Source organism: Cyprinodon tularosa, unplaced genomic scaffold (assembly GCF_016077235.1).
Source record: "Cyprinodon tularosa strain WSP-4 unplaced genomic scaffold, ASM1607723v1 ctg811, whole genome shotgun sequence".
NCBI lineage: Eukaryota > Metazoa > Chordata > Actinopteri > Cyprinodontiformes > Cyprinodontidae > Cyprinodon > Cyprinodon tularosa.
This window is the reverse complement of record NW_024039576.1, coordinates 32028-54941: the sequence shown is the minus strand read 5'-3', so window position 1 is coordinate 54941 and position 22914 is coordinate 32028. Positions and strand designations below refer to the sequence as shown.

The 22914-nt window shown below is 38.6% G+C and overlaps 1 protein-coding gene across 3 annotated transcripts in view; it reads right to left on the bottom strand.

The window, feature by feature from the left end:
- LOC119774425 (voltage-dependent T-type calcium channel subunit alpha-1H-like) overlaps window positions 1-14380 on the bottom strand; it is a 163049-nt gene extending 148669 nt beyond the window's left edge. For 2 of the 3 annotated variants that reach the window (XM_038271941.1, XM_038271939.1), the window contains exons 1-2: window positions 13945-14380; window positions 11619-12112 (exon numbers count right to left, since the gene is read on the bottom strand). In XM_038271941.1, coding sequence (XP_038127869.1) covers window positions 11619-12088 — 470 coding nt within the window. In that variant the 5' untranslated portion in view covers window positions 12089-12112; window positions 13945-14380. Of the gene's footprint in view, window positions 1-11618; window positions 12113-13944 lie in introns of those variants that run through there. The other variant, XM_038271940.1, reaches the window with a different exon arrangement.
- Window positions 14381-22914: the final 8534 nt, after the last annotated feature.

Sequence of the window (22914 nt, the reverse complement as noted above, 5' to 3'; positions counted from 1 at the left end):
CATGTTCAGAACATGTAAGCATGAAATGACACTCTGCATGTTTTTATATCCTACCCGGAGAAGTCTGACTACATTCAAAGATTGCTGATTGGAGAGATTGAAGTGTCAGATTAGTAAGAGAGGAGAGGACACAGTGATTCTTTCAATTATTTTTCATAATTATATATGCAACATTACACCAAAAACATATGCTTTGCCCCTTATCACATAATATAATGATATTCCAGACATCTGTATAGACTGTGGACAAATAAAACCTGATGGTACTCACTTGGCCCCTCTTCAGTTGTATTCTCGCTGAGCACAATGGTTCGCTTGGCGTTGGTCTCTTGACAATTCGCTTTTCTCTCCAATACAATCCATGCAGACAAAGCCAATGCAACTGTAAAATTCTACCCAGTTAACTTCATCCCTTCATCAGACAGGACAGTCTTGCCAGTTCTTGTTGTCGGATCCACAGACCCTAGGTGAATGTGATATGGAAAGCCAGACAACAGCTCCCAATTCTGCAAGTATCACCATCTGCCTTAGAAGTTGTGACTTCTACCCTCACTTCATTGTTTACAAGACATAAGTAAAGTTGCCTAAGCATGTGCTTGACACCTTGTTGATCTCTTCAGGCAGCTACTTTTGTTGATCCAGGATCCGGTATAAGAATACTGCTGTGCAGCAGCATCTAGAAATATCAACCTCTAGAGAGCTTTGGACTGAAAACACTCTGTCTGAAATAAGCACCCTGTGTCACAAGCACATCCAGTCCCTGATTGATTAACACACCAAGAATGGACAAAAATTCTGCTTTGCTCTATCTGTGTCCACCATGCCTTTCGTCAATCCACTTCACTTCGATTCCCTAATTTGCAACATACACATCAGCTGAAACGTGTCTTTTCCATTGCATAATGTGTTCCAAACATGCCTTCTCATAAGGATAACATGTAAATCACTTGCTCCGCTCACTGCATTCATTTTCATAGTGAATGCACCTTTATGCTACATTCAAATCTTGAGCCTCTTTGTCCAAATGGTTCTCTAGGGCTGTGTGAATACAAAGCCCCACAAGCCTTGCTCTGTCATTCACATATGTGTGGGCTTTTTACTGAGAGGTAGTGAACAGTTATACTCACTTCATGGTTTATAAGGCATCATTAAAATTACCTGAGCATATATTTAACACCTTTTTGAATCTGTGACAGAAGAACTGTGGGAGCTCTGAGGGCAGGAACCAGTACGTAATCAGTGCCTTAAGAAAACAAGAGATTTTTCTAGAAAACTTATGTTGTTACTGTACAGTTCTGAGTACATTCAGCTGATTATTGATGACGCACATGTCGAAAAAGATTAATGACATAGGCTGTTATGCTGAAATGCCATTGTGCTAATTGTGGGCAACTGTTGACCGCGTTTAATTGCCACACTGAATTAATGACTCACACGTTTGATATTTTACAACCACTCCTATCTAATTTTGACTTACGCTTGTACTGTCATTAACTTGATTTGCACCAAGGATGCAGGTGAAGGATAAGGTTCAGACCATTACCAATTTCTCTGTTCCTCTGTCCTGCTGAGTGATACTGTGTTTACACCTCAAGTAATATTTACAGTCTACTATGGACCACCAGGTTTGTACTGTTTAAAACTGACAATGAACACGCACCCATTTATGTAGAGACACAGAGGAATTAAAACACAGCTTGATGTCCTGTAAAGTCAGCTCATATGGCATAAGCTGGTAGCCTTATTATACAAACTGTTATAAAAGTACTAGGCATGTAACAGAGTGAACCTTATTCTCTCTCATGCCAATCAAATCTCTTAAAAAATATGGGCAAAAAAGGACTAAACTTATTTCTCCATTCTATATACAGTAGGAAAGAGAGCATCTACTATTTTAAAACAAAAAGCCATATTAACTAGGAACCAGTCTTAACAGTGCTGTGAACGACAGAGACATGGATTGTGTTCAATTTACGAATCCTAAACTACAATTTGACGAGGTATACTGTAGATATAACTAACTGGCATATCATTCCCATGTTCAGATAGAATTGAATGTATGGTGGTAAAAGAAAATATAAGTCCATGTAACACAAATGCTTTTAACCTATCAACTAACTTAAAAAAGACTGTTTGAAAAACTTTGAGTCATGACTTTGAAGCAGTTGTTCAACACTTAAAGGTTCAGTTGGGAGATTAGAATGCAAAATGTCAAAGTTTCCATTTTCATAATATCTTTAGTATTTCAGGATTCATTAAAAAAAAAAAAACAATGCTGTCAGCTTGAAAGTGTGTCCTGAGTAGGCCTAGGCAATGAACCACATTTTACTGTTATCGTCATTCACTACAATAACCGGCGATAATTTTGCCATGTCATTGTAAGAAATAAACGTAATTTTTTGCCTATGTGCACTGGTGGCTGGTTCCTTCCCATTTAAGTTACTGCTGCATGTGGGAAATCACATGACTCCACTAATCCAGTCAGAAGCATAAACAAAGAGAAGAAACACCCTGTGGAGCTGAGCAAGAGTGCAGAGAAGAAGTAGAGCGCGTGATGTCAAAGTGGAGTGTTAGGACTCCAGTCTGTGTGGTCTGTGTTTTTGTGTTTGTCTTCCTTCCTCCACCAGGCGGCACCTGGTTCTGATTCTCCTCCTCACACACCTGCAAGGGGTTACCCCGTTAACGGAGTGTTCTTAAGCTGATGACTGCCACTAGCTCGAGGCCAGAGTGATTGCCAGTTTGGGGTACTGTAGCCATGCTTAGTTTAGCAGAATCTAACCTGAGTTTTTGTTTTGCCAGTTTTGGGTATTCTAGCCAAGCTGAGTTTTGCTGAGTCAAACTGAGTTTTTGTCAACCTGAGTCTTTTTTTTTACTTTGCCTCCCAGCAGGAAGTAATACTGCAAACTGGATTTTTCGGACCTTCTCTCACTGGAAGGATCAACTGAGCTTCAAACTGAGCTAAGGATACAAACCGGAAGTTTGGATCCACTTTTTCCCAAGGAAACATTTGAGCTTCACACTGAGCAAGGGATTTATCTGCACAACAGTCCGTTCAAGTACCGCAGGAAATCTGAGTGGCAGTCAGTCTTTCTCCGTTCATCTACAAGCAACCGCATTCTGGGTAACCCTGTCCACCCTCCTCCGTATGAGACAAACACCGGAACACATTCCTCACCTGCTGGAGTCTAAAAGTAAACCTAATCTCTGGAAACGCGAGTCTGCCAACCTTTTCTCCTCTACAAGTCCGAGAATCAATTCTCCCACTGAACCTGAACTAACCGCAGTGTCTTCCCCTCACCTTTCAGTTCCGGTTGAGCAGTGTTCAGAACACTGGAACCTCCACAAAACTTCTCAATAAACCTGTTAAACTTTTTCCCTTGTCTCTCTGGACTGGTTTATCTGCATGTGGGTCCGAGCTCTTGACAAAATCATGACATGGAGCGCATGGCAGACCAGTTTTAAGAGAGTGTGTGAAAGTTTTAACAATGCACATTGTTATCACTGCACGCTCAGTTCGGTGACAACAAAATTACACCACAGATGTTGAGCAAAAGACAAAGTTAGTCTGAAAACTGTCGGAACTACCCAAAGTAACACATCTCACCTCCACCACCTACAGCACAACCACGCTATTGAGTTCAAAGATGTGCAAAAGGCTCCATTAAAAATGTTTTCAAGAGAGGTAACATTTTTCACGTGTTCAATGAGACATTTCTGAATGTTTAAACTTCAATGGCTACAATACTTTAATATTTGATTAAAAGTAATATGTAATGTGATTTATTCAATAAATAAATTATAAATAGATCAGTTGCATTTCCTGCACATGCCTTTATTTCTCATAGAGCACTTGGAGCATTTACACTATATTGCCAAAAGTATTTGCTCACCTGCCTTGACTCACATATGAGCTTAAGTGACATCCCGTTCCTAATCCATAGGGTTCAATATGACGTCGGTCCACCCTTTGCAGCTAGAACAGCTTCAACTCTTCTGGGAAGGCTGTCCACAAGGTTTAGGAGTGTGTTTATGGGAATTTTTGACCATTCTTCCAGAAGCGCATTTGTGAGGTCGCACACTGATGTTGGACGAGAAGGCCTGGCTATCAGTCTCCGCTCTAATTCATCCCAAAGGTGTTCTATCGGGTTGAGGTCAGGACTCTGTGCAGGCCAGTCAAGTTCATCCACACCAGACTCTGTCATCCATGTCTTTATGGACCTTGCTTTGTGCACTGGTGCACAGTCATGTTGGAAGAGGAAGGGGCCAGCTCCAAACTGTTCCCACAAAGTTGGGAGCATGGAATTGTCCAAAATGTCTTGGTATGCTGAAGCATTCAGAGTTCCTTTCACTGGAACTAAGGGGCCAAGCCCAGCTCCTGAAAAACAACCTCACACCATAATCCCCCCTCCACCAAACTTTACACTTGGCACAATGCAGTCAGACAAGTACCGTTCTCCTGGCAACCGCCAAACCCAGACCCGTCCATCAGATTGCCAGATGGAGAAGCGCGATTCGTCACTCCAGAGAACGCGTCTCCACTGCTCTAGAGTCCAGTGGCGGCGTGCTTTACACCACCGCATCCGACGCTTTGCATTGCACTTGGTGATGTATGGCTTGGATGCAGCTGCTCGACCATGGAAACCCATTCCATGAAGCTCTCTGCGCACTGTTCTTGAGCTAATCTGAAGGCCACATGAAGTTTGGAGGTCTGTAGTGATTGACTCTGCAGAAAGTTGGCGACCTCTTCGCACTATGCGCGTCAGCATCCGCTGACCCCGCTCCGTCAGTTTACGTGGCCTACCACTTCGTGGCTGAGTTGCTGTCGTTCCCAAACACTTCCATTTTCTTATAATACAGCTGACAGTTGACTGTGGAATATTTAGGAGCGAGGAAATTTCACGACTGGATTTGTTGCACAGGTGGCATCCTATCACAGTTCCACGCTGGAATTCACTGAGCTCCTGAGAGCGACCCATTCTTTCACAAATGTTTGTAAAAACAGTCTGCATGCCTAGGTGCTTGAATTTATACACCTGTGGCCATGGAAGTGATTGGAACACCTGATTCCAATAATTTGGATGGGTGAGCAAATACTTTTGGCAATATAGTGTATCGTGCAAAAAAATTATATTTTATATTTCAAACCAACCATTTCTATACCCATGTATCCTTGCAAAGTTTTGCCAATTTATCCTCCTATGTACAGCAATCTTCGGGCCATAGGCAGAATAAACCCCGGACAGGTTTTTTGTAGTGTCTTTTGAACTTTAAGAGGAAACTAGTACATAGGAAGAAAAATCATGCAGGCAAAATGAAAACATGGATATTTAATCATTTATAATATATTTTTTAACATGTAGCTGTGTTGTTTAGATTTAACTTAGACTATATGTGCATCTCATAGAAAGATTGGTGCTCCACTGATTGACCTTTAATGAGCTCATTAAAACCTGATTGATCTAAATGGGTTGTATAAGATATGAATCATCCAAAGACCTTTAGAATAAAGGTACATTTAATAACACATCTTCCAACCAGAGGACCTCATATATAGAATGTGTAAATTCTGGACAGCTAAAAAACGTACAAGGAATGACAGAACCTGTCAATCACATACCCTCTCTCCTATAGATGCACACAATCAATTCAGGTACTGCCTGAGGAATCAAAACATTGAAGCCAGGAAGCAGCGTATCTATACTGAGCTGTTCGCAAGATGAGGGTCGTGAGGAAGAGTCGGCTGACGCACATTGACCTATTCAGGCAGATCAGCAATTTGAGTTTTTGACCTGCGTCACGGCTTGTCGTGCTGAAAAGGGTATGATTCATCAGCTTCGCTTGCAAGAGCTAATCAACGTAAGTAAACAGGATTTTGCAAGCAGTTTTGATCTGTTGTAACTGCTGCTATATAAGGGTGTTTCAAATTTTTTTTGTTTTGTTTTATTCTAGGGGAAGTTGCTTATGATAAACATGTGGAGACACACAGGATATAAGAGTCCTTCACTCCATATTTACCCTTGTTTGTAGTATCTATGTCTTCTCAAACTTCTAACGCATTACCAATTTATCTCCAAAGCATTTAAGTCCATTAAAATATCCGGAATGTTATTAAGATAAAACTACAAACCCACACAAATGGGCATGTACAGAAAAAAAGTGGTATCATTATAGAAGGACCTCTTAATATTGCTGTAATCTATAGCATTTAGGTGCTACAATTACCTACTGTACAGTAGCAAGAAAAAAAAGAGAAATTTGAATAAAAAGAAGACATCTGGTTTGCATTCTACTAACGTGCATCTAAGAAGTAAAAGTTATGATTTTAATTTAATTTACCCACAGAAGCATAAGTGTTGCTTTTCTGTTGTAACTAAGAACAATTATGTTACAGCAGAAAAGAATTTCCATTTATTTAAATACAGTGAAAACCACCCATGCATACATAGTTGTATAGCTACGCTTCAAATTATTCATATTGCAGGCAGATTTTGGTGTAGAATGGTCCTACAATTTGCTCAACATGTTTCTCTGATTGTAAGTAATTTTAACATTTAAAGAAGCACAGCCAGAATCCCTGAATTTTACAGAATCTTTGAAGGATGCTGAAAATTTGGAAAATGGCCTTCCAATTTTGACGAATAGAAGCTAACAAGAAAAGTGTAAAAAAAAAAAAAAAAAAAAAAAAACTGTAAAAAATGCAAAATGCTATTCTCCAATTATAAAAAGGGTTCTTTTTCTGGGCTTAAAGTGACAATTGTGTAGCTGGGGTCCTGATCCAGAGCAGACTTGCTGCAAAAAGTCACTCATACTGGCGCTGCAGTCAGCCAGGCCAAGATACGATTATGCATACAGAAACTGTTCAGAAAAAATTAGGCTCTTTCTGAGTCTTCCAGGGGATCCCTGTGCATAAACATATTTTTTATGCTCCAATAACCCCTCTATTTCCTTATGTTTCCATTTTGCAGGGTTGATTTTATTGTGAAAATCACAAGAATGCTTTAATATCTGGTATCTGACCTTTTCCTTTTTTGGCTCTTGAAAATCAGGAGATCCAGGAACATCCTGTTGATCCTGTCAAACTTCTTTCCACACTCCATCACGGATAATGTGAGTTTACACACTGATTTTCGTGACTTTAGTTCCTTGCAATGCTCACACAGCAGTCGCACCTCTGATAGTGTGAACCAATTTGCCAATTTGTTAAATATAAAATACATGTATATAAATGCTAATAAGAGACAATACAAAATCTGTTCTAAAAGAAAACAGATTTATTTTTTTATAATGCCCTTTTATATTGTCTTATGTTTTAGGAGATGGCTATACTATTGACAAGTAGGTATAAACCTACAGCTTTTAATGAAAGAAGCTTTACATATAGCTCTCCCCCGGGTTGCCACACAGAGGGAAAGATCCTGACCCATAAGGTAGCCCTCTGGATGTCTGGCACAAAAGCCATAGTCCTTGACAAGTTCCTTGACCTGGGTTCAAGTCCTGGACTCCTTCGCTGCATATCTACCCTTCTCAGTCTGTCAATTACCAGTCAGACAATTTTTAAAATAAAAGTTGTAAGTCCCAAGAAAAGAAAACCTACATACACTATATTGCCAAAAGTATTTGCTCACCCATCCAAATTATTGGAATCAGGTGTTCCAATCACTTCCATGGCCACAGGTGTATAAATTCAAGCACCTAGGCATGCAGACTGTTTTTACAAACATTTGTGAAAGAATGGGTCGCTCTCAGGAGCTCAGTGAATTCCAGCGTGGAACTGTGATAGGATGCCACCTGTGCAACAAATCCAGTCGTGAAATTTCCTCGCTCCTAAATATTCCACAGTCAACTGTCAGCTGTATTATAAGAAAATGGAAGTGTTTGGGAACGACAGCAACTCAGCCACGAAGTGGTAGGCCACGTAAACTGACGGAGCGGGGTCAGCGGATGCTGACGCGCATAGTGCGAAGAGGTCGCCAACTTTCTGCAGAGTCAATCACTACAGACCTCCAAACTTCATGTGGCCTTCAGATTAGCTCAAGAACAGTGCGCAGAGAGCTTCATGGAATGGGTTTCCATGGTCGAGCAGCTGCATCCAAGCCATACATCACCAAGTGCAATGCAAAGCGTCGGATGCGGTGGTGTAAAGCACGCCGCCACTGGACTCTAGAGCAGTGGAGACGCGTTCTCTGGAGTGACGAATCGCGCTTCTCCATCTGGCAATCTGATGGACGGGTCTGGGTTTGGCGGTTGCCAGGAGAACGGTACTTGTCTGACTGCATTGTGCCAAGTGTAAAGTTTGGTGGAGGGGGGATTATGGTGTGAGGTTGTTTTTCAGGAGCTGGGCTTGGCCCCTTAGTTCCAGTGAAAGGAACTCTGAATGCTTCAGCATACCAAGACATTTTGGACAATTCCATGCTCCCAACTTTGTGGGAACAGTTTGGAGCTGGCCCCTTCCTCTTCCAACATGACTGTGCACCAGTGCACAAAGCAAGGTCCATAAAGACATGGATGACAGAGTCTGGTGTGGATGAACTTGACTGGCCTGCACAGAGTCCTGACCTCAACCCGATAGAACACCTTTGGGATGAATTAGAGCGGAGACTGATAGCCAGGCCTTCTCGTCCAACATCAGTGTGCGACCTCACAAATGCGCTTCTGGAAGAATGGTCAAAAATTCCCATAAACACACTCCTAAACCTTGTGGACAGCCTTCCCAGAAGAGTTGAAGCTGTTCTAGCTGCAAAGGGTGGACCGACGTCATATTGAACCCTATGGATTAGGAACGGGATGTCACTTAAGCTCATATGTGAGTCAAGGCAGGTGAGCAAATACTTTTGGCAATATAGTGTAACTCTGCCAGGTATTGAAATAACTTTGTGAGTAACTGTATGCACTTAAATCGCAAACACTAAAATGGCAGACACACTACAAAGTAAGTGTGTCAAAAACTTTCATCCACTACCCACATAGTGCATTCTGTGTGTAATCAATACTTTTTTGCTTCTTTTTGAGTACCTTCTTTCTTCTTTTTTTATCTCTGCTAGATTATAGTGAAAAATCCCACAGCTGGATATTACAAAGATGCTTCAGTTAGAACAATCCACAAAAGTTTGAGAGTAATAAATGTAATAAATGTGATAATCTTATAATCCTGCATGAGTGAAAGCATCTGGTCAGGTAACGTGTTAAAACATGTTACAAGCAGGTCAACCATGTATTGAATCACGAAAAGAAACTTGTATTACGTTGATCTATTCCTTCTGAAGAGAGGGAAGACATCAACCCCTGTTACCCATGTCAATCAACTAAAATAAATGATGAAGCCCATTAGGTGGCTATGTAGTTGCCTGATCAAAATGTTGCAGATGTAAATAAACGGGTTTGAAGAAATGGCTGTCGATTCTGCCATAAGCTCAGTCCAACAGGTATATTCCACCAGTAACACATTCATATACAGGTATTTTATATGGCATCCTCCTATGCATGCACCCATACCTATGTACTTATAAACAACTGTTTCTAAGCTATGGGACAGCTTTCATTTTTATATATGACTGTTATTGGGATTTGGCAGAATATGTATTTATGAAAGCAAGACTTTTTTTTTTTGCTAAAATGGAAAAAAGCCTAACAAATTACAAACTGCAGCTTTAAACAGCCCCATGACAGTTTTCTCAAACACCTTAATAGATCCAAGTTATGATCAGTATCACCTGGTTCCCATGTTGACCTGATTTTTAAGCATTACAGTAGCAAACTCATGGATATGTTTGTCATAAGAGTTACCTAAATCATTGTAGGCATCAAGTGGTTAATGGAATCAGGGTACTTGGATATTGTAATTAAAACCTGCTGAATTTTTCTAAACATTAAGGCAGCTTAGATATTGACTGATATTGATAAAAACGTCACCTCAGAACCAAATAATGCCAATACAAGTCAATTAGGGACAGACCTGTAAATTAAATTCTGACAATAATGATTACATGTCCAATATTGATTTGGGGTGTGATGGGATGCTTTCCCACCAGATCTAAAAAAAACAACTGCAAGGTTTCTGGTCAAAGAGAAGTCTGCATTTTGAAATGTTATCAACTTGTTGTTAATGTAGGACTTTAGTAAAGTCTGGTAGCGACGCCTCATTGTCCTAAATGTTTGTACAGGTTAATACATAATGCCTAAATTTATTAGCATAATATGTCATCAGCATGTAATTGCAATGGACATTGTGAAATGCTGTGTAATGTAGTAGGAGAGATAAGTGATTTCCAAAATGCATATGTTTAAAATACATTTATAGACTTTGTTCTGTCAAATCTTAATGTTTTTGTGTCACAACTTAGACTGCTTTTTGTTTTTTCTTTTCTTGTGTTGTTTTTTCTTTGTTTTAAGGGATTGTTTCATATAGATATATTCATTTTTTATTTCCAGTTTGTTTTTTTTACAGTTTTTTCTTTTATGTCTTTATAGAATCTAAGTTAAAGTTTCAATTTCATAAAAACAGGATTCCAGAAATTCACTGATTTACTTTAGTGCACTGATTTATTCTAGATTGATAAAATATTGTACAATATTATTATTACATAATATTGTACAAATATATTACATTTATTGGTAGAGGGAGGAGCCCCCAACTTCAGGACAGACTGCAGTGCAAGGACTGCAAAGCCTTTCAGTACTTTGGGTTGAGGTAGTGGCCCACAGCACTACTCTTTGAAAGAATGTTGGGCAGCATTTAATTAAATATGGGATTGTTTTTCCATTTCTATGAACATATCGATATCTTCTTAGCTGCAAATTTCACTTTTTTTTCTCACTTCGGCTAAGAAGTATATATTTATTTGCCGGATGGATGGACAGATGGATTGAACATTCACCAAAGCCAGTTTGTTGGATCCTAACTGATGGGATACTTTTAATAAAGTATATAGATATGTATGTTTAAGACTGCATCCATTGATCTTTTGTCAAGGACCAAGTTCTTCTTTACACTCCGCAAACATGATTTAGACAACCTGAAATTCAGCATATTCAAGAAATAAGTCAGCAAGGCACAACCACTCCACAAAAGGATCATCCAAGGAAAGGCAACAACCAAGCAAATAATATACCCCACCAGATGAAAGTGAAACACCTTATTGCTGATTTCTACACCCCTAAAAGTTTAACCCATTAGTTCAGACAGTTGACATGTATACTGTATCACCAGTGTAATGCCTTGTGAATGCTCTACCCATGCAAGTTGGTCCAGTATAGAATCTTTCAGGGGTTTGAGGGGTTTTTTGACATATAAGCAGCTTTCCATTTAAAGGTTATCTAGTGTTGTGGGAACACAGGAGCCACAGGTTATTAAAAATAAAAATAGACATCTTTTTCTGATGGCTTTCCCCTTAGCAGACTTTCTACTGCTTTTCCGTCTGTTAACAAGGCACCCTCTGCATTTTACCATGAAAGTTTCAATTAAATGGTTAAATACTTTTGCAGCCTGCACCCCATCCCAACCTGGGTGCTCAGGGGGCAAAACATCCAAAAACCACCACTAATTCACACAACTGTCAACATAAGAGCTCATATTTGGCCTTACCAGTTGTCAGAGTTATCTCCAGCATATGAAAGGATATGGGTTACAGACCATGCGAAGACACCAGTTGCGGGGTCTTGTTGTTTGCTTCAGGCAAAAGAAAGCCACAGAAGCCAGGGCCGGATATGGCTGCTGCTCCTCCTCCTCGGACACACAGTCCGGGTCACGGATTGGTGCTGTGATACGGACTCCCAGCGTAGGCCCAGCTTCTACTTCCAGCTCTGGCTCCTGCTCCTCCTCACATTCCTGAACTTCAGCTCTCCATTCGTCTCTCCTTTCTCCTCGAACACTACAGCTCTGTCTCCTTTCCTTCTCCACCTCCTCCTTCTCCTCCTCCTGTTTTTGCTCCTCTTCTTGGCCTTCTCCTTTTTGTCTATCTTGGTCAACATCATGACCTGGGGAGTCGGTCCAGTGGGCTGCTGATACAGAAAGCCTCACGTCCTCCAGCACCTCCCTCTGCTCTGGGCACTCTTCGTACTGAAACCGCGCTCTCCCCTCGCCATCAGTCATGATAGAGCATCAGGCAGAGCCACTCTAGAGGGGAGGTCAGAGGATGAGGGGTTGGAGGGGTATAGGAAGTGGTTGATGTTGAGATTGACACCCAACATGCAGGTTGGTTGTTTGCAATGAAGAAACAGATGTGGAGAAAAAAAAGAAAGTGAAATAGTGAACAAAAAATGACACAATGAGCTAAACCACCAACACTTTCTCTTTCTCTTTCTATCAGCCCCTAAGCAACATAAGTGGCTAATTGAAGGGAATCTAATTAGTTGCATAATTTGCTTCCAGTGTCTGTACACAATAACAGAATTTTACTTTTCAAGGCAAATCTACCAACTTAGTAAGATAACACTTTTAAAGCAAATATGGTCCTAAAATAAACTGTATAATAAGTATTACATACAGTGCTTTGCATAGACTTTACTGGGGCATCTTAACTTTTTTTTTTTCATTTAAAAACACAGATGAGAAACCATAGAAAAGTGTTTGAAAAAACATAAAAACTGCTAAGTAAAAGCACCACCACCACATGTTGTTAAAATTTGCTATACAACAAAAAAATCTGAAAAGTGTGGCAAGCATTTATTAGTGTAAAACCAGTCCATTTTAAATGTAAGCCATGTAAGGGATATACTATAAGAGTGAAATTTGCCTACATGGTGAATACAATTTCTGATGGAAGGATATCATGGTGTGTCCAATTAATATTACCAAAAATTTGAAGTTACAGCCTGTGGCGATGCTTTTTTTTTCACGTTAGATGAAAAAATTGGTCAAGCTTAATGGGATAGGGATAGGTGGAGCTAAAGACAGGGCAGCCATGAAAACAAATATGTTAGTATGCAAAAGATTTAGGACCAGACAGAGGTTTACCTTCCTGCAGAACGATCCTAACTAAACAGAATATTCAAACACCCAGTTAAAGCACTGACCCAAAACCAACTTAAATTTATCCAATCTGACTAAATCAAAGCTATTTTCTATATGGCAATGATAGAATTGTTTAATCTTTAATTATGCCAAGTTCCTGGGCATATATTGCAAAAGATCTGCAGCTGCAATATCATAGGTGGTCAAAACATGTATATATATATGTATATATATTCTGTGGAAAAATTGTCACTCTTTAGATATTTATTTGTCATCAATGATTTAACTTTTAGCTTTTTTGTTAAATTTGTGATCATTATTGACAAAAAAGATATAAGAAAAGTTTGAAATAGCTTGTTTCATTAAAATAAATTACACATATTCATTCCGGTATCATATGGAAATGGCTGAAAAAAGTGAATGTGTATTTAGAATTCATAGACATATTCAGTGCAGTAATGAAAGACTTCTTACCCCCACAGATGTACACTGAGAATTTTTAAGGTTTTTTGTGTTTTTTTCCCTAACTCTCTTTCTCTTCCTGTTGCTATGTGATTGAACAGATGGTCCACTCTGTCTGGTATACTGAAGGTTTTTAGCCCACACCATTCAGTGGTAGGCATACGGGAGTATGCGGCAAAAAATGAGGAAAAAAGCCATTTACGCCACACTAATCCTGATTATTAAAATAAATGGAATGGCATAGAGAATGAAACATTAGTCCTGATAATCCAGGAAAGTAGACTTTACTCCTTTTTGAAGCTTTCCTTAAATGTGCTTTTTGTGCACACATGAGAAAATAAAATTCAATTTTCCAATCATTTCATAAAGGATTTGGGGAATATTATTAAAGAATAGAATACTGCAGCTTTTAAAGTACTGTGAGAAAGAAAGAAAAAAAAACCCATTGGAGGTAAGAGAGCGCTCATCTTCTCTCTTTTTGATTCTTTTCTCCTATGAAGTAAATCCTGAAAAACTTCTTTGTGTTAAAATACCTTATCAATATGGAATCGAGAGTTCCCATAAGCATGATCCGTGACTTTCCGACGCACCCAGCCTTTCTCAGCAACCTGTACCTTCCCTCTCCTTTCTTCCTTCCTTTTCTCTCCACACAATCAGTTTAATTCCTTTGCTCGTAAGTGATCAAATAAAATGAGCAACTCCTTAAAAAAAGAAAATAAAATCACTGTGTGAAGTCACAGGAGTGGCTTGAAGTGGTCCTCATCCGCGCAGTCGATTGTTGAAAGACAGAACATCTCTCCATGCCTTCTATTTGCTACCCGTTCATCCTTGCTGAGGAGTTGGTTACGCAGCGTGGAATGGAGATGCGCGCGCGGGTGGGTTGGGTCGCGTGGGCTGCCTTTGCCTGAATCCCCGTGGATGGTCTGACACGAAGAAACTTGGCCCAGGACGCGGAAAGCCCTGGCACGTGATTCGATGTCCGCTAAGAAGAAGAAAAAACAAATAAATAAATAACTGAGACGCACAATTACGCGCGCACAGAGGCGCGCATGAAATACACGCACCAAACGGACACGCAGCGCGATGGATCAGGGATGGAAAGCAGTCAGCAGACCGTTATGCATCTCTTAGTTATTATACTTATTAGCAATAAGAGAAAAAAAAAAACATTTTTAAACTAATATAGTCCATAAATGCACATTTGGGCGTAAAAAAGGGAGGTGGATAAAAGAGAAATGAAGCAGAGAGAGGGCTTAGCAGACTATAATTTGGAGTGGGTTTGTTTTGTGTTTTACTTCGTCCTATTTATATTATTCAAAAATAATATGTTATATATAATATATATTCTCCTTCTTTCTCTTTTTTTTTGCCTAAAAAAACTAAATGAGCTGAATTATCTTCATTGCTCTATATAGATACAAAATGAAGACATCAAAATTATACAATACATAGTATATTACATGATGCACAAGTAGGTAGTAATGAAAACAAAAGCATTGCATGAGAGGGTGCGTGGAAGTGTACAATATTTATTAATTTTGTTTTCCAACGATAAACCTCTGATCCAAAAAGTTCAATCATATTTTGGGAAAATAACTGATATTTTCCTCTTGATTAAAAACATTTTCTTCCACTTTATTACACTTTCTGGCCAGTGTTTTTGATTTTGTGTTTAAAGCTTTCACGTAAAATGCAGATAGCAGAATTAGGCTGTAATGTAATAAGTGAGAAAGTTAGAAAATATTTACTTTGGCAAGGTGCAGTAAGTAACTGGAAATTCCTTCTTTTAAATTGATTTCCAGCAGTACCTGCAGAAGTACTTTCTGGTGTGAAGTGTGGCATGCATGCTTTCATTTATTCTCAGCTGTGAACAAAAGCTTAGAGAGTGCTGACAGATCAAGCCCTGCAACACCCACCCCCTGACACCTGTCTTTCTCCCCCACTGGTCTGTCTTTCCTGACTGCTTCTAGTTTATGCACAGTTGGAGTCATATCCTCATTACTGAAGTGTTGGTCCAAAAATGCCTCCTATGAGGTTCTAGCTAATGTTGCCTTTAGTGCCACGCCCTGCTCAGCTGTTCATGGTATCCTCATCTAAAACCTGTGAGCTTTCGTTGATTGAGGCATGGATGTGATGCGTACTTTAGTTTGAGTAAATGAAAAGACATGTTATGTCAGTGGGCTTCAAACAAAGTAGATTCAAAAATTGCTCTGAGCTCATATCTATCTAAATTTTAAAGTTTGTTGAAAGACCAAGAGGATGCACAGGATGTCCGTGTTTGCTGTGCATTTTCTTTGTTTATCCCACATTTTAAAACAGAGGGAATATTGCTCACACATTTAATAATTGTCTTCCCTCAGCTGGAACTCTCAGTCTACAATTTCCTAGTACTTCCAATCACTTCCCTACCTCACCCACCCCCATCCCATCATAGACCATTCTCGTCTCCACTCCAACTCCCACGCTTTCATCATTCAGCCTTTTCCCATTGCGTTACTCATCTCCCTCTCATCTCTCATCAGTTGATCCTTTTTAGTTGGATCTATGAAGTAAGGAAGCAAAGAAATGACATTTTTTATGCACAGAAATTGGACTTCATTTAAGGTAAAACATAAACATAAGGTCAAGCATGTAGTGCTACGCATTTACTCCAACATTTGCATTGGAAAAGATAAATTATGTTAGGAGATGCTAATTTTCTTTCTGCACAATGCTTTGCATTTTTTACGACCTTGAGGTATCTGTGTATTATTCGGGGTGGGGGCTTCTATAATAGACAAATACAGAAAATAGGTTGCACATGAAGGTTTATCTCTTTTTACTTTGAAACCCCTAAATAAAATGCAGCACAATCAGTTGATCAGAGGTTCATCAGAGAATTGGCAAGTCTCAAGGAGCTGTAGAGATCAACAGCACATGAGGGAGACATTTATTACCGGAATGGCTTTTAGCATTAGCTATTCGTAAGACAAAAGGCGGTTTGAGAAAAGCCATAAAGATTCCTCTTTGCAACTTACCCCAAGCCCTATAGGAACTGAGCAAATATATATATATGATATGATAACATAATGGAACTGTGAATGCTATACAGGATGGAAAGCTACAGTAACACCAACCATCAACCTCAGCACACATTACCAATGGAACAGATTGCAGTGGGGGAATTATGCTGTGATGCTTTTATTCAGCAGGGACTCAAATGTTGGTATCAAAAGAAGATTAATAATATAAAGATTGAAATAAACTTGGAATTGTTTTATTTTGGGGTACAGCCTATCAATAAGTAATTATTTTAGAAAGGATGAAAAAAAAAACACTGTTTCTAAAGATCTATTTACTATATTACCCTCTAAAATTGTGCATTTGTACTTAAGGAGAATTTAAAAAAACATGTATTTTGCTGTTTACTTCACAACTATGCATTACTTCTACAGCCACATTAAAATGTTGTGGCTTTAATGTTCAAAATGTGAGTACTTTGCAAGGAACGGCAAATATTCTGTGAAAACCGCTTATGTCACAAGAAAAATCATACCCTTTTAAGAATAGAACAAACACAATGCTGACAGAAACTGCAAGCACCAACCTGTCAAAGTAACTGTGTTTGACAAGTGATGTCTGCAGAGGCATGAGCCAAAAACAACAGAGACAATAAAGTTATTTCCAAAGTCATAAATAAGAATAAATACCAATACAACAACTAGTAAAGATTCTGCAATATTTTCTATTTTATGTCAGGTCTTAGTTCAGTCTGTGTCCATGTGTGCCTCGTTCACTCCTCCCACTCATGTATCTGCTAGCTGGTGTCTTCACTTTTGGTCTGCTGACGTAAGATGAAGAGGGGGAGACCCTCCATGACAAATCTCTTTCTAGGTGCTTTCTTGGGAAATAGGAGCTGCAAAGGAGGTTGCATTAAGCTTATTTTTTGCATAAACATGCTAAAAAACACATTTTTGATGTTTCATCTAATTTGAAAAGAGTCCAATGCTCTATAGGGGAATGAGCGATGCCAAAAATGGATAGTTTTCTGGAGATTTCTTTTGTTGTTGTTTTTTTTTATTTCCTCTTCAAGCAGAATGCCAAGCTAATCTTTCTAATTAGGGTAAGGGGAGGAAAAAATAGCCGTGCATTCATAAACATACAACAAGAACAGAGGAAACAGTTATATAATCATGCACTAACACACACATACACACACACACACACAGTCAGCAGGCACTCTGCTGCTTGAGAAGGGAATCTGTTACACTAGATAGTGAACCTAAACTGCTCTTTTAAAGATACCTGAGTAAGGCTTAGAAAAGAGCAGTGCTTATACTTCCAGGCAAATATGAGTTCCTTCAAGCTTCTGTTTTTATGTACTTTTTTTTTATCCTTTCCAGTCTGGGTTTCGAGTTGGAATAAAGTAGGAATACGTCGACAGGTGAAATGTTTTTGACTGATATCATTTTTTGTATCTGTATCAGCCAATATGTGGATGCTTTGGTCGATTTATTGGCTCATTCAGCAGTCAATGCTTGAGATCACATGAAGGACATACCTTGCATGCTCCCTTCATTAGCTATCCATTGTTACCTTAAAAAACCATTGGTGGATCTCTACTAATAAATTCTGATATTAAAAATTAATGAAAGGCATATTGAAAGGTTCCTTTTGAATATCGATATATCACCAATCAGAACTGGTCTTCTTCAAATCTGATAATAGCTCCAGATGGCCTTACTCTGTTTGCGGTAATCTAGTTTACCTTTCAGTTTTGTTCAATGAGAGTGGAATCACTCACCTGTTGTTCTCTAAAGCTTTGACCTATTTACCTGTGTTTCTATTGGAAGGATAGTGCTCTTCTTGTGTTAGTTCTGGTTCTAGTCTATCTTTTGACGAGGCAAAAACCTATTTTCTTAGTTTTTTTGTCAAAAATTTCTAATGCTTAATTTTAATGCAACCGATTCATAAAAACACAGTTCATCAAAAACAACTTAGCTGTTTATTTATGATTTTATGGCTTAGAACTGAAAAAGTTGTGGTTAATAAGCATTTCATCTTTTTTGAGACTGTATTATATTATGGCACAGTATGCTGCCTTGGATGAAGTACATATGTGATAACATAACCTCTGTGTGATCTAATCTTTAGCTTTTTAATAACTCACCCTCAGTCAGTATGTGGGCCACATCGGCGCTCCAATCTTTGTGTTATGAAACTTCTGAGCCTCTTGAGAATTGCTCCACAGTTATTCACCTTAGAAAGTCTGCTAATTAATAAAAGGTTTCTGAAGGGCATGTGATGGATCGGTGAAATAGTCACCACTTTACCAGTACCAACAAAAATGTTAGAATGGATAAGAAAGAAAGATTAAAAAAAAGTAGAATGGACAAGTATCATAATTTAAATGCCAGAATTTTTTTCTGAAGAGTTTAGTAGCCTTTATTTGACGGTTGCCTGAAGGAAAGAGGACAAATGTTAAAAGAACACAATGCAGCAACTGAACCATTTTCATCCCTTAATGACGCTCCCAAAAAGAACCAAATGTTTAAGCTTTACAGTGTTGCAGTTTATCATGCAGCCCAGGACATTTGAAGTTCCCTAAATAATTTTTGGTTCGGCTGTGGGCTTGGGCGGCAGCTCTTGTTTCCCATCACACCTATATGTCCAGCATTAAATCACAATGCTGCAATGTTATTGGCCAACGCATTTTCAAGCCAGGCTTTAATGGTTGAAGCTGGAGGCAAGAAGGACTCTCACGTCTTTGTAAACGCACAAATACAGCAACAATTCAGCTTGCAGGCAAAATTTATCTTACCACAGACTCCTGGGAAGTGACATTCAGTACCTTCAACTTTGAAGGACGTTTGTTGTGCCAACAAGCTTTACCTCTACATTCTTTGCTAATGATCTATGGTTCCTGTAGTTAATGTATACATGCTGTAATATCTTGATATTGGTTGACTTGTAGTTATCTAGCACTAATATTTGTTTATTTTTGTAAAAATAAAACTTAACAAAGGTGAACACCTCTTTTCTGAACTCTAGTTTATGTAGACTGTTGTCTCCCTGCAATCTGCAGTAACCTGCTTACTCTGTGTATTTGTTCATGTGTTACTTTAAGACAGCCAATTTCAGGTTAATTCATTAATCTGCTATCTTCTTTTGCACTTTTTCAAAAGGAACTGGAATTCTAAATGTTTTTCAGGGACAGTGGTATAAAATATGGAGGCCCACCCAAATGTTTTACTAAAGCTGCTAAATTCTTAGGTCACATGAATTGTTTTTTTCTGTTCCGTTTCCTAGTTTTACCAAAGATTTTAAAGTTTGCATTTTTGCCTCTGTGTAGAGCCCGAAATTTTTTTACTTCAGCTTACTTCAGCTACTTAAATCACGTTAACTGAGAAATTAAATGTTGATGTTGCAATTATCAAAATCAGTCAGATTAAAATAAGAAAAGTTCCTTATCAAGGTTTTTGTGCAGACATGTAAATTATGTTTCCATCTGCTCAAGGATAATAAAAATAAAAGTTGCTGCTCAGAGACAAAGGCTGGTGAACATATCAGTTAGTGAATGCAGTTATATAGGGGAGTTTAAGACTTGTCATAATTTGCACAAGCACAGAGGTTTGCCAACTTTCCTCAAAATCAATAGCTGCTGTATGTGCCTCTTAAGTTTATCAGCTCCTTAGATTAGCTCAAGAACAGTGTGCATTGGGCTCTGTATTGTCAGTAGAATTTGTCATTAATAAAGGCTTGTTAAATATAATACACATCTATACTTATTTATTATTTTTAGTTTTTCCCTACCCATACTACTAATAAAATCCTACAAAAAAAGTTTGTATGCCAAAATGGCTCTTGCATGCTTTTTGTAGTCTCACTATATTAAATGTTATTAATGTCAGGTAAAAAGAAAAATCTATAAACCAAGACATAAATCCAACATTCTACCAATAGGCGAAATCATTGATCCTCCAGAAGGCTGTCATCTGCCCTTTGAAGACCATTTGTCTTATTCTCACTTTTTTTTTTCTTATTCTCACTGAAGCGCAGTAGGGCTAGTAAATGGCTGTTCCTTTGGTCAAATTATTAGTAAAGTGACATCCAGGGTGCAAACACAGCAGACAGTGATCCTGATATAGAAGTTACAACACAAGGTAGTAATATTTTTTTTCTTTCTCACCTTAGGGGTTTTTAATATTTTATCTGTACATTGCCAGTGGGCAGTTGATTATTTTGGATGCCTTTACAAAGATCTTTATTCTATAAACTGTTTATGCTTAATAACCTGTTTTGAATCATCTTTAAGCTGTAAGATTTATGAAAATGTCTTTCTCGTCAATCAGGGCATAGAGCATGGAATCCTGAGGTTGTGAGTTCGAAACCCACTCCCACAGACTGCTACTCTGGGTCTCTGAGCAGGACCCTTAACCTCATACTGCTAACAGGGGGGCCCATGATCATACATACATGAAAAATATGTTGCAAGTACAGAAATAAAGGGAACATTTAATTTGTAGAGAAAAAACAGAATACATTCATTTAGTTTTTCTTACATTTCTTTTGGTCTTTCACAGTTTGGTTATGTGTCAAATATCTTATAATCAGACCTGTTTGCATTTCATTCAGTGTCAAATGCAGGTAATTTGATCGTGCCCAGTCTCATTTGGTATTTTGTATACTTTATTTTGATTGTTTACACTCATTTAGTAGCATGCACCATTGTCTCTGATCAGTCTTGCGCATTTCGTCAAGCTTTTAGCACTTTGGCTCTTCATATAGGACAACAGGGGGCTCAGGACAAGGCCATGGGGGAGCCAGACCTCAGATGAGAGGACTCTAGAGGTGTAGCTATTCACTTGGACAAACTGGGTCTTTTTATTAAGGAAGTCCAGCATGCAATTACAAAGGGAGGTGTCGGCGTCAATTTGGCCCTTTTGCATACCATGTGCTAGGGGCATGATTATGTTAAATTTTGAGCTGAATTCCAGAACACAATCGGTACGTGGTTGCTCTCTTCTCCAGGTGCTTCAGGCTTACATGGAGAGCAGAGGAAGTGGCATTCGTCGTGGAGTGGTTGGGCTGGTATGCAAACTGGAACAGGCTGTGTGATGGAGGGAGAAGGGAGGGAATGTGGTGCAAACCCATTGGGGCTTTGAAATGCTGTATGTTAGTGTGACAGAGAGAGTTCTTTTTTGGGGGTTCTAGGGTAATTGGGATGCTCCTTCGATCTGTATAAGATATTGATGAAGTGGGTTTATGGGGGGTTGACTAAGGTAATTTGGGTACACATAGGCCCCGGAATTTCTGCTATGTAACAGGCATCATTGTAAAGTAGCTCTGGCTTTTTTTATTTGCTGTGTAGCTAAAGATGATAAATTCCCGCACACTGAAACTCCAACTGCAAAACAGAAACCTCCTAAGAAGTATAATGGCAACATTTTGCTATATTTACCCATCATACATCTAGTAGACTATGAAAATATTAATCCTGCCCTTTTCTTTTGGAAAGTGGCAGCAGAAAGAAATATGTTTAGTTGAACAAAGATATTTAGTAAAATTCTCATCAGTTCTCTCATCAAATGTTCAGTGAAGATTTATCCAAAGTAAAAGGAATTCATGTTTTTGGATTTTAGTCAGTATTTAACGTGTTTAAACTTATGTTACATTTTAAAATATATTCCTTTGTATTTTTTTACTGTAACTTTACCCTGATGTGTGACAAATATTTTGGTTTTGTCTGTAAAAAAATCACTTATTTCACACATTTACTTTCAGATCATGAAATGGAAATTATCTTAGACTGTTTATGAAAAAATAACAAAAATCGACACTCAGAATGTTGTGACAGTTGTTTGGTTTTGATTTTTTTCGGGAGTCTTTATAAACAGTAGAGTGAGGTAATTTTTCTGCAACAATTGTTTGATCTACTGACTTTTTTTTTCTTAATTTGCATTTTTGGCTATTTTTGTCTAAAACAGCTGCTATATGTTCAGGGCTGAACACAGTATTGAGTTTTCAGGATTCTCCTGGCATAAAGACACAATGTGAGTTATGACACCTGAGAAAAAAATCAGAAACTAATGGAAGCGAGCAACTTAAAGAGTGCTAAAGATGGAGATGACACAAAGATGAACAGCAAACATTAGCAGACAGACCAAAACACATAGACTTCCAATGCTGACTCATAAAGCTCTGTTAAGTCTCATAACTACAAACCTCTTTGCAATCCTCACATTCTCAGCTGTGACAGTATGCATGTGCATTTTTGTGTGTGCATATGTGTGTAAATGTGTGTCCTTGTGCAGCTGTGCATTCCAATCAGAGATTTAACCCCCTTGCCTTCTCTCAGAAAGCTCTATGTTTCCTTCCCCAATCTTTGTTAATATCCTTGGCTTTCCTACCATCTGGAAGAGTCCCTGGTACCATTCAAGAGATGAGTTTGTTATTCTCCTTTTTATAGACATTATAATATACAACCAATTTATCTTCAAAGTTTGTAACAAGTTGCATTCAAC